This window comes from Lonchura striata, chromosome 29 (genome assembly GCF_046129695.1).
Source record: "Lonchura striata isolate bLonStr1 chromosome 29, bLonStr1.mat, whole genome shotgun sequence".
Lineage (NCBI taxonomy): Eukaryota > Metazoa > Chordata > Aves > Passeriformes > Estrildidae > Lonchura > Lonchura striata.
Genome location: NC_134631.1, coordinates 6,708,276 through 6,722,117, shown reverse-complemented (window position 1 = coordinate 6,722,117; position 13,842 = coordinate 6,708,276). Strand labels below are relative to the sequence as shown.

The window sequence follows — 13,842 nt, the reverse complement described above, 5'->3', positions numbered from 1 at the left end:
GCTCGCAGCCACGTCGATGGTGTCACCATCGGGACCAGCCCCTTCTGTCCCCTGCCCACATCCCCGAGTGGGCCCTTGAGGGTGGTTCCCTCCTTCTCCAGCCCATCCCGGTTCCCACGCCGCGGAACCGAACGCGGGCCTGGCTGGAAGCCCGCCATGCTGGCCTGCAGGCCCCGAGTCACCGGGCCCCACCGCTCCGCCGGAGGCTGCGCGCTCCAGCCCGCCCCGACCCACCTTCCGAAGAGGATGAGGACGGCGGCACCCCGGCAGTAACAACAGGCCGGGAGGAGGCTGGACACGGATCAGGGAGGAGCCCTGCGGGATGGGGACCTGGACTTGGTGAGAGATCTCGATTGCCTTGTGGCGCCTGTCGTCATTAAACGGGGAAAGGAGCCGCGATGGGAGCGGATTCCTCACACTGAGGGGAAGGAGTTGAGAAAAGTGGCCAGAGACTACGGCCGCAATTCTCCATATTTTAAAAATGTATTGGACTAAACTTTCACAGGACATACCTTAATTCCCCATGCCTTCCATTACATTACCACTGCACTATTGCAGTGGAAAAAACTTTTAAAGCCAATCCTATCCAAGTATGACTTGAGTGAAGTTTTAGGCGAAGGCCAGGAAGGCCTTGAGGCTTTGGCAGGAGAGGGGGAATTTAGCAGACCAGAGGATCAGGTCATGCTGCCCAACAATGTCTTAGATGACATCAAATCTGCTGCAAAGACTGCTCTTTTAAAAATCCCTGATGGAACCACCCTTGTCCAAAACTTTTCTTCAATCCATCATGGGGTTGAAGAGACATTTGTTAAGTTTGTTGACCACCTCCCAGAGGCCATCGATCGCCAAATTGATAATGTAGAGGCCAGGGATGAACTCCTGGGAAAAATGGCAATGTCTAACGCCAACCCGGAAACCAAAAAGCTTCTCGGAGCTCTTCCCCAAGATCCAGAGCCACCCATCCCACAGATGGTCGACACCTGCACTAAGGCCTCTTCTTCAGAAACTGCTTTAGCCCTGGCCGTGAGCAAAGGGGTGGGGGAGGCAGTGGTGCCCATTAACAACGTGAGGTGCTTGAACTGTGGCCAGTTCGGCCATTTCCAAGCAAACTGCCCTCACTGGCCTCCTGTGCACTTTAACTGACCTCGCTGCCCTCTCCAGAACACCTAGAAATGATCAGCCCTCGCAGCGTCCGGGAAACGGGCGGGGAGCGCGGCGCGGTCCCGCACGGAGACAACGAGCGGCAGCCGCGGCCCCGGGGCCGAGGGCGGGCGGGCGAGGCCGGCGGGCGGGCAGCCCCGCCGGGGGCGGCTCAGAACCGCAGTCCTGGGGCGAAACTGCCGCCCCCGCCCCGCTGCTGCTCCGGAGCTCCTGCGCCCGCAGCGTCCGCGGGCACCGGCCGGGACAGAGCCGGGAAGGAGAAGGGGCCGAGCCTCGGCGCGGCCGCCAGCGCCGGGAGCGGGACGAGCCCCGCACGGCAGCGCCCCAGCACCGGCGCCACGTCCAGCATCACCAACACACACGCAAACCCGCTGGCCAGGGTAAAAAAGTCCTTGCCATGAACGTTCTGGGGACAGGAAATGGTTCAATGTCAAAAACAGATACCGTTTCATAACCCAGAATGATAACAAACAAGATGTGCTTGTTCATCAGACTGCTATAAAAAAGAATAACCCCAGGAAATAACTCCACAGTCTAGGAGATGGAGAAATTGTGGAATTTAATATAATACAAGGAAGAAAAGGCCCCCAAGCAGCCGATGTGACAGGACCTGGTGGAGTTCCAGTGCAAGGTGGCAAACATGCACCAAACTGCAAACCTGCAAAATATTACCCATGTCATGGAAGTCCTCCACACTCCTACCGGGGAAATAAAACCCAAAACCAACAACCAAATCCCAGCAACAGCCCAAAAGCTGAAAGAGCACAGAACACCAACAAGCCGCCCTCCATCCAAGACTCCACCTCCATATCAAAACAACTTTCCTGTCTGATAAGTCCCACTTCTTCTACTACCCTTCCCCAATTCCTGTGGCCTCCCTGCCCCCCTCCCACTTTCCCCGTTTCCTTTCCGTTGTCCTATTACCCCTTTTTTATGTTCCCACAAATTCCTACCTCCTTTTCCCCCTTTCCATGGCCTCCCTCCACTAGTCCCTTTCCCCAGAGTTCCTTCATAATACCCAAGTGAGTGTAATTGGAGGGGAAGAAAGGACAGTTTTCCTAAAGTAACCATCTTTTTCTTAAAAAGTAATGATTTCTATTTGGAGTTTCCAACAGGCACACCACCACCTACATTACCTCGTACAAAGTCTGTCACAGCCAGAAGCACTGCCACAGGGGCCAGAGAACCAGTCCCTACTGAAGGCTCCTGACTCCATCTCCTGATAAACTGGACTAAGAAAACCCCACATCCCTCCTGCCAGCTCTAAGAAAATCTATTTGGACATTAGAGACTCAGAATTGTTTGCATTTTGAAAATTGTATGAGTGCTTTTGATTGTTTTTGTCATTTTGTGTTGATTCAGTTGATCCTCCAGAGAAGCTTTCTTAATAATATAAAAAGGGGAATTGTGGGGATCCTGGGGGGCATTTCCCTGGTTTGGGGAGACGCAGGAGGCTTCCCTCAAGGGGCTGTTGGACTCCGTTTGCTCCTTTCCCTGTTCCTGTGTCTGTTCCTGTGTCCCTGGGCCACTCCCTCCCTGTTCCCTGACTGGGCCTCATCTTTGTACTGCCCAGGGACCAGGGTCACCCCCACCCCGACTCCTCGGGACAGGGAGAGCTGAGAGTTGCAGCAGGGGGATGGGTGTGTTGGGGAAAACCCTGAACATCTCACGGCGTGGCTGAATCAAACATCTGTGGATACCATGCAAAGGCCTTTTCTGCTTCTTTACCCTGGACTCTCCTTGTAGCAGCTCAGGCTGCAACAACTGGGGATCATCCAGCCCGGATCCTCCCATGGGGATGGAGCTGGAGCAGCGCACGAAGCTCTGCCCCCACTCAGGACACCCGCAGAGCCTCCCTGGTGTGGAAGTGCTGGTGAGTGATGATCTCTGAATTCCACCTGAAGCTCTTCTGACATTCCAAGCACTCGTAGGGCCGTTCCCCAGTGTGGATCCTGTGGTGCTTGGTGAGGTCGGAGGTCCCACTGAAGCTCTTCCCACACTCCCCACACTCGTAGGGCCTCTCCCCAGTGTGGATCCTCTGGTGCTCAATCAGGTGGTAGCTCCGGCTGAAACCCTTCCCACATTCCAAGCACTTGTGGGGCTTCTCCCTGCCATGAGGCTTCTCCACCAGCTCCGAGCTCCGCCTGGATCTCCGCCCGCCTTCCTGGCTCAGGGGGGCTCTTTCCTCCCCACAGCTCCCTGGGCTGGGTTTGCAGCTCCTCCTCCTGCAGCATCTCCGGGGCTTTTCCTCCTCCTCCATCCAGACACACCCTGGGAATGAAAAATCCTGGTTTGGGGGAAAAACAAGAGGAGAGCACCTTGGACTGGAGGCTCCTCCTGCCCAAGTCCATCCCTAGAACTCAGCAGGGCTCTTGTGTCCATGAAAATCTCCACAGTATCAAGGTTCAGCCCAAAACAACTCTCCCAGGAGTTCCCTATCTCTGATCTCTCCACTTTTGGGGTTCCAGAGGTTTCCTTTCCTTGGGATGATGGGGGTCCAATGGCTCCAGGGGTTCCCCCTTCTCAGGTGTCCTGCTTAGGGATGATCCTGGGGCTGTTGGGGCTCCATGGGGTCCCCTTCTCCCCTGATGCTCTACTCTGAGATCCCAGGTGTCCCAGGGGTTCCTCCTCTCCAGGCTCCCCCCCTTTCCAGCCAGCCGGGGGTCCCCCAGCTCCAGGATCGCCCCTCTCTGCTCTCCCCACTCCGGGGGTCCCAGGGGTTCCCCTCCTCTGCTCCCCCGGGGGTCCCCAGGACAATGTCCTCCCCCTGGTGACACTGGGCAATGGCCACGTGGACTCCCAAAGATCCCCCAGGGGGCTCAGTTTTGGGGTCCTGAAAGATCCAAACCTACACACACACACAGAAAAAAACCTCCCAGGGTATATTTGGGCCTCCCAGACGACATCTGGGGCTCAATTCCACAATCTGCAAGCTCCCAACACACCCCAATAAAAAACCCTCTCAGGGACCCCCCGATATATTTGGGACGAGCTCCCCCTCCCCTCTCACCTGCAGGATGAGCTGGGGGCGATGGTCCTGGGGCCAAGGGTGCTGCGGCCTCAGGGGGCACTGGAACCTCCTGTTTCTCCTCCTTTTCCTGCTCCTGATCCTCCTCTTCCTCCTCCTTTTCCTCTCTCCCTCCTCCTCCTCCTTCCTAATCCCACCTCCTGCCCAGTTCCTGCCTTCTGTATATTTAGAGTGGAGCACCTTGCTTGTTTTTAGAGCGAGAACAAAGATCCCCACGGGAACACGGCTTGCTGGCTTCAGTCAGAAGTAGCAGTGACTAAAGGTCCTGTTTCCTCTGCTGTGCTCCCGTCCTTGTTCCTCCTCAGTGTTCAGGCTGGGCTATGGGGTGTCCCTGTTTGCTGCATTTTCAGAGCTCCTCCTGGAGCCTTTGGGCAATAGGCTGTGCCCTGGGAGGGTTCTTTGTGCTCCTTTGTGACCCAGGAGAACTTTCCGGGCGGTTTCTGCGTGAGCTGCTGCTGTGATGTCACAGGAGCACTGCCACGTCCCCAGGGTGCTCCCGTGGCTGTGGGACACGGAGGCCTCAGTGTCCCCAGTGACTCTGGGCACTGCTCCGTGCCGGAGGATCCTCCTGCCCGAGGCATTCTCAGCACCAGCCCAGCCCTGACGGGTGTCCTTGTGTGCTTGCAGGGCTGCAGTCTGCAGACGTGTGCAGCTCAGCCAAAATGATCCAGCACGTGGCTGCTGCAGTTTGCACGCTGTACTCTGTGGCTTATTCGGGCTATTTTTTAACCCACTTGGCACGTAAGTCGAGGTTTTCCCTCGGTGTTGTGGCTTTGGGCTTGCTGTGTGCTTTCTGTTCTTCCTCTGGACCCGAGCTGACTTTGTAACCAAATGGCCATGAAGGCACCATTGCTTTGGGAGAGCTCCTGCCAGCAGCTGCAGCTGAAAAAGGGGGTGTCTGCAGCCAGCGGGGCGTGCACAGCATTTGCAATGAGCCCTGGGGGGTTCTGTTCCCTCCAGCGGGGAGTCTGTGGCAGCAGAGCCGGGAACTCCCTGCACAGCCAAGAACTGACCCAGCCCAGCATTTTGTGCTGTTCTCTTGCTGTGGGAAGGGACTGTGGCTCCTGGAGGGACGCTGGGAAAGCAAAATGCTCTCTCGGGGTTGCCCTGCTCCATGGCATTTCCCACCACAGGCAGTTTTTCCCTGACAGCATCTGGTTCATGTTCCCTCTCCCGTTGCAGGGCACCTCATGTGTGGATTCCGAGCAGCTCCTCCTCCGGTGAGTGGGAAAGGAACCTTTGGTGTTTGGAATTGTGCAGCAAGCTGTGAGCTCGGCGTGTGGCAGCCGAGTGCCAGCCTGGGAGGCTGAAGGAAAGTTCCTGTCAGAGTCTTTGCAGCAGCAGCAGCAGCAGCAAAGGGATCCCCAGCAGATTTCTCCTTTTCTGCTGCAGAGCTTTTGAAAGGCTGCAGGTCTGGTTTTGCAGGCAGAGGATTGCTTGCTGGCTTTAGCCACGGTGGAATATGGAATTCCCAACAATAAGTGGCAATGTTGACTTTAGCCCATTGTTAGTTTGAAGGGCTCCAAACCCAATTTCTGCTTAGTGCAGATGGATGTGCAGCTGAGGATAAATAAGGTGATCACTGAGATAGAACTTCCCGTCCCTCACGCTGCCGTCTGTCCACAGGGCACAAAAGCAGCACCAGCCCCTCCTCTGGCTCCCTCTGCTTCCCAAGAGGAGGCCAAAGAGGAGGAAGACAGCGGTGAGCTCCCCGCTGTTCTGGAGGACGCTGGTGAACTTCCCTCGGTGCCGGGAGATGACAGTGAACTTCCCGCTGCTCTGGGAGACGAGGGCGAACATCCCGCGCTGTGGGAATACAGCGGCGAGGCTCCCGCGGCGTGGGACAAGGACAGTGGACATCTCCCGGTGTGGGACGAGGGCAGTGGATGTCCCCTGGTGCAGGACGAGGATGGCCAAGCCCCCATGGTGTGGGATGAGGACAGAGGACATCTCCCGCTGTGGGATGAGGACAGAGGACATCCTGTGCCTTGGGAAGAGGAGGGTGAACTTCTCCCAGCATGGGAAGAGGACAGTGAACATCCCCTGGCTTGGAAAGATGATGGCGAACCTGCAGCATTTTGGGAAGAGGACCCAGAACCTCCCTGTGCTTGGGAAGAGGACACTGAACCTCCCTGTGCTTGGGAAGAGGACACGGAACCTCCCTCCGCTGTGGGATCCTGGGCTGAAGGTTCTGACAGCAGCACAGCCCTGCAGCCAGAGGGGAGAGGGGAGTGGTGCCTGGTGCAGCTGAGTACGTCTGCTCTGTTCCTGTGTTCAGAGCAGGGGCTGTGTGTGTGTCTCGGCATCAGCTGCAGCCAGCGTTGCTCTGCAGCTGAATGTCACAGGAGCATTTATTGTCCTTCCCCAGCTGAGACCAAGGGGCTCACGGCCCCAGGGAGTGGGGCTGCATTCTGGCTCTGCTCTGGCGGGGTCTTGCTCTGGGAGGGAGCCTCTTCCACGTGGTTTCTTTCAGGGAACATCGTGAGCGTGGCGGAGCCTGCCGAGAAATACCTGGAAGTGGAGCAGATTGGCCAAGGGTAAGTGCACGGCAGCTACTTCTGCACAAGCAGCCCAGGGGCTGTGCTGGTGCAGGATCAAGGGAGAAGTCAGGAGAGCTCCAAACACCTTCAGACACTGGGGTGCCATCCTGCTGTCTCTCAGTCCTGATCAGAATTGAGAACTGTGGTCAGAAGGAGCCATCACAGGCCCCTGAGGCTGGCAGTGTCCTGCCTGCAGCAAGGAGCAGGACCTGGGAGATCTTCTGTGTCTGGAACTGGATTGCTTAAAAGAGCCACTCACCATCTGGTGACTGTCAGACAACAGCTCTCAAGGGGATTTCTTTCAAATATTTTGCTTCAAAAAATATCCTCCAGTCAGCATTAACAACCTAATGGTTTAGAAACAGGAACCAGAGATGAACTAATAAGTGCTCTATTCTAGCACAGCTCGTAGAGCCCATACATTCAGCAACAGAGACAGAGCTGATGCACTCTGGGGGAAAATTCATCACCTGCCTGATGGCAGGGCCCTTGTGGATCCTGCAGGTCTTAGGCAGGAAATGGAAAAGGATGAAATGCATTCTTTTCCAGTTCTTTAGACACCCATTGCTCACCTCAGGTTTTGAACTAAAGCAATTCAGCGTGGACATTTGGGATTGGCTCCAGCCCAATTCCTTCGTGTTGGGTCTCAGTTTTCCCTTGGACACCTGGCATGGCAGAGGGCTGGTGGCTGCTGCGCTGTTGTTGCAAGGGTCGATGCACCCAGGTGTTTGTGAGCGCTGCAGGCAGCAGAGATCTCCTGTCTGGGCTGGCTTTCACTCCCAGGGCCTCAAGCACTGCTTCTTTCTTCTCTGCTGTTTTGTCTCCAGGGCTTTTGGAACTGTTTCCAAAGGACTCGACAGGGCCACTGGAGGAGAGGTCAGTGCCAACACGCCCAGCACGTCTGGCAGCTCTGCAGGGCTCTCCCCTCTGCTGGGAGCTGTGGCTGCAGCTCTGGGGGCCAGCAGAGCTTTCCTGCACAGGCTGCTCCTCTGAAGGCAGAGCAGTGTCAGCCTGCAGAGCACAGCTGGGACACACTTGGTCCTTCTGGAGTGCCCAAAGGGATGCAAGGAGGGCAGCGGTGTCTGTCAGAGCAGGACATGCTGGCTTGCTCTTCATATCTAAAAGTGTGAATGGATCAGTGTTGGAGACTGAGGCCCAATTTATCTTCACCCCAGCCGCAGACAGGAACACTATTTAGCAGTTTTTCCATCCTGCCTTTCATCTTCAAAGGGTACCTCAAGGCCTAATTAGGGTGAGATCCTGCTTGGGCTCAATTTGGGACTTTAGTTCCACTTCAGCTGTCCACAGAGAGAGAGGGACAGAAATGAGAAGATGGATGTCCAGAGCAAAGCTCTCTCCTAAACCCTGCAGTTGTGTTTGGGTCTGGGGTCAGTGACAGCCTGTGACAGGGATCACCTGAGCAATGGATGTGTGTGTTTGCTTTGTTGTGCAATCCCAAACAAAGCAGCTGCATCTGAAATCATGACCAAATCCCATAGAATTGCTAAAGGGTTCCTGGCTGTTTTGCTCTGTTTTCACAGAACCAGAATTACCTCCTGCTTGCAAAATGTATTTGAATAATAATGAGAGTGTTGAGGCCATTTGAGAAGACTGTAGGTGCAGAGAATGTGGTTAGAGCTGGGAGGCTGACAGCTGAGGGGCCATTTCTCCAGAGCTTGCAAGGCCAAATGTCTCTGGCCGTGTGTCCTGTAAGCAGCCCCAGCGAGCAGAGCAATGGGCTGTGGGAGTGGCCCTTGCTGAGCTCTGGTGCCCATCCCAGGGCAGTTTGGCACAGCCCGGCTCCGTCGCTCCAAAAAGCCTCGCCCTGTGTTTGCTGTGGCCTCCTGCCACAGACTCCTCCAGTTAAAGGTCTGCAATGTCCCCTCAGGTGGCCATAAAGAAAATGAGTCTCAGAGGGCAGAACGGGGAACACGCTGTGAATGAGCTCCTGCTCCTGAAGGACAAGAAGAACCCCAACATTGTCAACTCTTTGGACAGGTGAGTGCTCCAGGCCTCATCCCGTGCACGGGCCCTGCCTTAACCTTTCCTGGCACCCGTAGTCTGTAGCCTGTTTTGAAAATGCCTGACCCAGCCGTATCTTCCCAAAACAGCAGCCTGGCAGTTCGCTCCCTCCGTGTGCTTTGGTTGCTTTGGTTTGTTTTTTCCTTCAAGCTGACCCCGTTTTCTGTGTCTTACAACAAGTGCTGATAAACCACAGCAGAAATTATTTCCCTTGGTTTCTTCTTCCCAGCCCTTTTCCATTGCTGCGGATGCCAGGAAGACCAGGGCCTTGTTTCCAGAAATGCCTCATTTGCCCATTTTGCACTGGCCTTGCCTGTTTCTGAAGGGACTTTCTGAAAGGTTTTCTGATTGCTTTTGTCCCAAGTGCTGCACGGCCTCCTCCCCTGGATAACCCTGGGGGTTGTGGTGCCTTGTTCTGCAGGGAATGGTGGAACTGATGAGCTCAGAAGCTGAACCAGCTGGGGGCCAGTGTTGTGGTTCCACACTGATCTGGGCTGTTGCTAAACTGCATTTTTCACCTGCTTGCCATCTAAGGACTCTCCTTTCTCACAGGTGTCTCTTCCCTTAGACTGTGCAGATTCCAAGGACTCTGCAGCCTCGCAGGAATGTCTCTCCATGGGATTCTGTCCTCATGGACAAGTGACCTGGAAACAAAACTCCACTCCAGGCTTTTCCATGGGGGAATTGAGCACTGCACATTCATCTCCATGCCACTGCTTTCCTCTTCCAGCTTCCTTGTTGGCGGAGATCTCTGGCTGGTGATGGAATACATGGATGGAGGAACTTTGCAGGACGTTGTCAGACAGACACGCATGGCTGAAGGAGAGATGGCAGCTGTCAGTCGGGAGGTGAGGGATCCTGCCTGTGGCTGCCATGGCTTGGGCACGATGGTCCTTCCACAGAGGCGTGAGAACAGGAGTGGCTCCATGCTCAGGGCTCTGTTTCTCTGTTGTTTTTATGAGCTGGAGAAGAAAGAGCCTCTGCAGTGAACGGCCTGCCAGCATCGCTGCACTTCTGCTCTGTTCTTGCTCTCTTTCCTGCTGTTGTGGCACTCTCTGTCTGTTCTGGATTTGATGTGCTGTTCTCAGCTTTGCCCTGAACCGTTTGCCTGGAGCCTGTCTGCTCTGCACTCCTGGCCTGTCACAGCAAAGCTGCTGCTGGCAGAATTCGGACCTGTCCTTTCTTGTGTGATAGATTCCGGCCATTGGTTTTTGTCCTGGTGTTTCTTGTTCTCTCTCAGTGCCTGCAGGGCCTGGATTTCCTCCATGCGAACCGGGTGATCCACAGAGATCTGAAGAGCTCCAACATCCTCCTGGGCATGGCCGGCTCTGTCAAGCTGGGTGGGTGTTCCTGGCCAGGCACGGCGCTCCCGGGTGCGGCTGTGGGGCTGCTTCCCAGTGCCGGCCAGAGCCCCACAAGGGCTGCTGGGGGCACTGCCCGGCCCCTGCTGCCAGCTGAGAGCGGCTGCCCCTGCAGAGAGCTCCGGAGAGCAGCAGGGTGCCAGGGGTGGCTTTGCTCTGGGTATGGCCCTCCCAGAGGGCAGGAGTTGGAATCTAAATCTTAAAGGGAATCAGTAAAAGCCACTGCATGAAAGCTGAGGGTTTCTTTAAGTGTCCAGTTCCACCTTCCCTTGGCTACAGCCCTCAGCACTTTTCCAGCTGACTTCACTACTGCATTCTCAGACTGAGAGTGGGGAGTCTTGGTGCTTGGTTTCCTCATTCCAGCTGCCTTTGACAGTGTTTGTTTCTGTCCTCAGCTGATTTTGGCCTCTGTGCTCAGCTCGGCTCTGAGCAGGACCGGCGCAGCTCCATGGTGGGCACTGCTCACTGGATGGCCCCAGAAGTTGTGACCAGTTCTCCTTATGGCCCCAAGGTGGACATCTGGTCCTTTGGCATTGTGACCATTGAGATGGTGGAAGGAGAACCTCCTTACTTCAAGGAAACGAGGGCCATGGTAAGATGCAAATTCTCCAGGGGCTGCAGAGCCCTGTGAGCACAGGGTGACCCTGCACTGGGAGCAGCAGCTGGAGGTTTCTGCACCTGCGGAAGGGAATTCCCAGAGCACTTGAACCTCAACACAGACAAATATTCTGCAGTCTCCAACAACAATTTGCTTTGGGATTTATGCTGTTCCAGCTCTTCTGTCTGTAAGGATGACCTGAAAATTTGAAGCAAGTACATCAGCTCTTTCCAATGGCTGTGGCAGCAGCAGGGTTTGGGTTTTTTGGTTGGCATAGGAAAATGAGCTGTGAGCAGCATCTCTGCCAGGGAGGAAAGTGCCCCTGGAGCTGGGGCTGAGAACCCGGGGTCGCTGTGAGCACCTGTGGGTGGGAAGGAAGCTGGCAGAGCGCTGAGTTTGCTTTTCCTGCAGGCTCGCGCTCTGATCCAGCACAACGGGACCCCGCAGCTGCAGGAGCCCCGGCGCCTGTCGGCTCTGCTGCGGGACTTCCTCGAGTGCAGCCTGGAGCCGGACGAGGAGCAGCGCTGGTCTGCCCAGGAGCTGCTGCAGGTGAATGCCAAGCAGCTGAGGGGAAGCAGCAGCGCCAGGGAGGGGTTTTCTGCTGGGGCCCCTCCGATAGTCTCCAGCCTCACTGCGTTCCACACGCAAAGCAAGCAGAATCCTCGCCGGGTTTGGCTTGGCAGGGTCCTTTCGAGGGCATCTGCCCCTGGTGCCCCACAAGGAGCAGGGCCATCTTCAGGCAGGTCCGGTGCTCAGAGCCCTGCCTGGCCTGAGCTTGGATGTTCCCAGGGAGGAGGCACCTCCCACATCTCTGGGCACCTTCTGTCAGTGTTTCCCCACTCCTGGCAAAAAGATTCTGCCTTAGATCTAACCTGAGCCTGCTTCCCTCTCCTGAGTTTCTGACCATTTCCCTTTGTCCTGTTGCAACAGAGCCTGTGAGAAAGTAACAGTTCATTTCTTTCTTTTTTATCCTTTGGGCAGCACCCATTTTTATCATCAGCCAAGCCTCTCTCCAGCCTGACCCCTCTGATCACCGCAGCAAAGCAACTGAGGGAGCAGCGGAGGAGATGAAGCACTGGAGGACAGCTGTTAGTTACAGTAGTTAGTTAGGACAACTAGTTAGTGATGGTAGTTAGCAGTGCTAGTTGGTTATGGTAGTTAGGACAGCCTGTTTGTTACGGCTCTTATGACAGCCTGTTTGGTATGGCAGGTTTTTGAATAAAAACTCTCTTAAGCCTCAACTCCCTTGAGGTGTCCCTTCCTCCTCCCTCTGTGACTCGGCTGCCCGGAGCAATGTGAGGGGAGAGCGGGCCCAGCCTGGCCCAGAGCTGAGCCCCAGCAGAGCCCTGGCAGAGCCCAGAGCAGCCTCGGATCTGCAGAGTCAGCCTGGGAGGAGGCGCTCGGAGCCTTCTGGGCTGCACCCGACTCTTGGTTACAAACTGCGTGTGCTGGAAAATGCCACCGGCTCTGCCAGAGGGCAGAAGGGGCCCGGGGAAGGCCCCAGTGCTCCCTGCAAGGGAAACACCTGCCCTGGGTTTGTTATAGAGAACTATGTAGTTGGTGGCTTTTGCTCTTATGTCTTGACTTCTGCAACTTATTCTTAGTCACAACGATTTTGATGCAGTATAGTTTGTAATCACTTTTAACTGCTTTTGCTGTAATATAATTTGTCAGCTTTTTGTGGCCAATGCCCTGGCCCCTGTGTAGCTCATATCCTCAGAACTTCATTCTTGGATGATAGTTTAGTTTGTGCACAGTGTGAAAAACATACATACTAGTTTTGGCTTTTGCAAAATATTGAAGTGGATGCCATGTGTTGTGCAATAGAATGTTAACTTTTGCAGAAGTAGCTGTAGTTGTGAAATAATAAATAATGCTTTTATTTTTGTAACTAACTGACAGTAATAACTCAGAGGTATTTGTGAAACAGCCAATGTTGATTTAAAGTACTTGTGGAAGTAGCGAAAACCGTCTGCATGGCCAGATAACATTTAAGGAATGGGTGTGATGAGGACCCTGCCGCTGACCCTTCGACTGTCAGGAACTGTCTCCTGCTGATGTGGAAACCCAGGTGTCCCAGGGTGAGGTTCTGGTGTTTGTATCCCCAATCGTGGGTTCTGTTCATGTTTGATATTCTGTTCTGTGCTCTCAGAACTGACTCTGAAAGTGAAGGTTTGTTTTGTCTTGTTATCAGCTGGCTCACCTCCCCCCATGGTCTGTTCTCCACAAGAGGCTTGTGTGGGCTGGCTTGGCTTGCTTTTGCTGGCTTTGTTTGCTTGCTCTTGCTTCCGCTCTTGCCTTTGCTTTTTCCTGTTAGTTAGTTTAACTAGGCAGTCCAGTTTTTTCCCTGGACTGTTTCTTTCCCTTTCCTTCTTCTGAATACCATCCAACCTGCTCCAGACTGGGACCTGGGAACCCCGAGGAGCACCGGGAGCCTGCGCTCTGTGATCTGCAGCAGCCATCCCCAGTGCCCAGAGCAATCCCCAGCGCCCAGACCCGGGCGACCACCCCCAGGAGAGACTTTCTGGATTTGTCATCTCTGCAGAGTGGTGAAAGAGTTTTGTTGTCATCTGGTGTTGTTCATTTTTTTTAGTGCTGGGGAGTGTTTTGTTTGTTAAATAAACAGGTTCTTTTCCACTTCTCTCAGAGAAAATTCTTCCCAAATCAGGTGGGTGGGGAGGGGCTGTGGGGGTTTGTTTTCTGGGGGCTCCTTCCAGAGGGTTGGGGGATTTGCATTCCAAGAGCACTCAGGGTTGCGGATTGAGGTTATGCCCAAGGGGATCTGGGGTTGGACAACACAGCAGGACTGAAGGTTAAAAATGTCCAAGGGGATCTGGGGTTGGAAAACAGTAACACCTAAAATTCTGCTGGGTTGAGAGACATCCAGGATTAAACCTGCTGGGTTGATGGATTAACATTCCATGAGCACTCAGGGTGTAGATATGTAATGTAGACTGTTTGAAAGTAAAAGGTACCTTGTTGTATGTGAGAGTGAGTGAAAAATAAAAGTGAGTAAATGTAGATTAATGGAAGTATATATAATGTAGATTGTTTATTTTGAGCTTTACTTTATCTCCTTGGAGGCAGGTGGATTGTGTTGAATGGTATATTGAGAGAAAGGACTTTTTGAGT

General features: G+C 54.5%; 2 protein-coding genes across 2 annotated transcripts in view; both read left to right on the top strand.

The window, feature by feature from the left end:
- LOC144247626 (uncharacterized) overlaps nt 1-13,842 on the top strand; it is a 552,118-nt gene that overhangs the window by 67,436 nt on the left and 470,840 nt on the right. The window lies entirely within an intron of this gene.
- On the top strand, nt 4,852-11,883 carry LOC144247608 (serine/threonine-protein kinase PAK 3-like). Its single transcript, XM_077788899.1, has 11 exons — nt 4,852-4,930; nt 5,372-5,409; nt 5,816-6,115; nt 6,635-6,726; nt 7,557-7,605; nt 8,618-8,727; nt 9,482-9,599; nt 9,992-10,091; nt 10,508-10,704; nt 11,122-11,259; nt 11,692-11,883. Exons 1-11 carry the CDS (start codon nt 4,852-4,854, stop codon nt 11,779-11,781), a joined length of 1,311 nt encoding a protein of 436 aa, XP_077645025.1. The 3' UTR covers nt 11,782-11,883.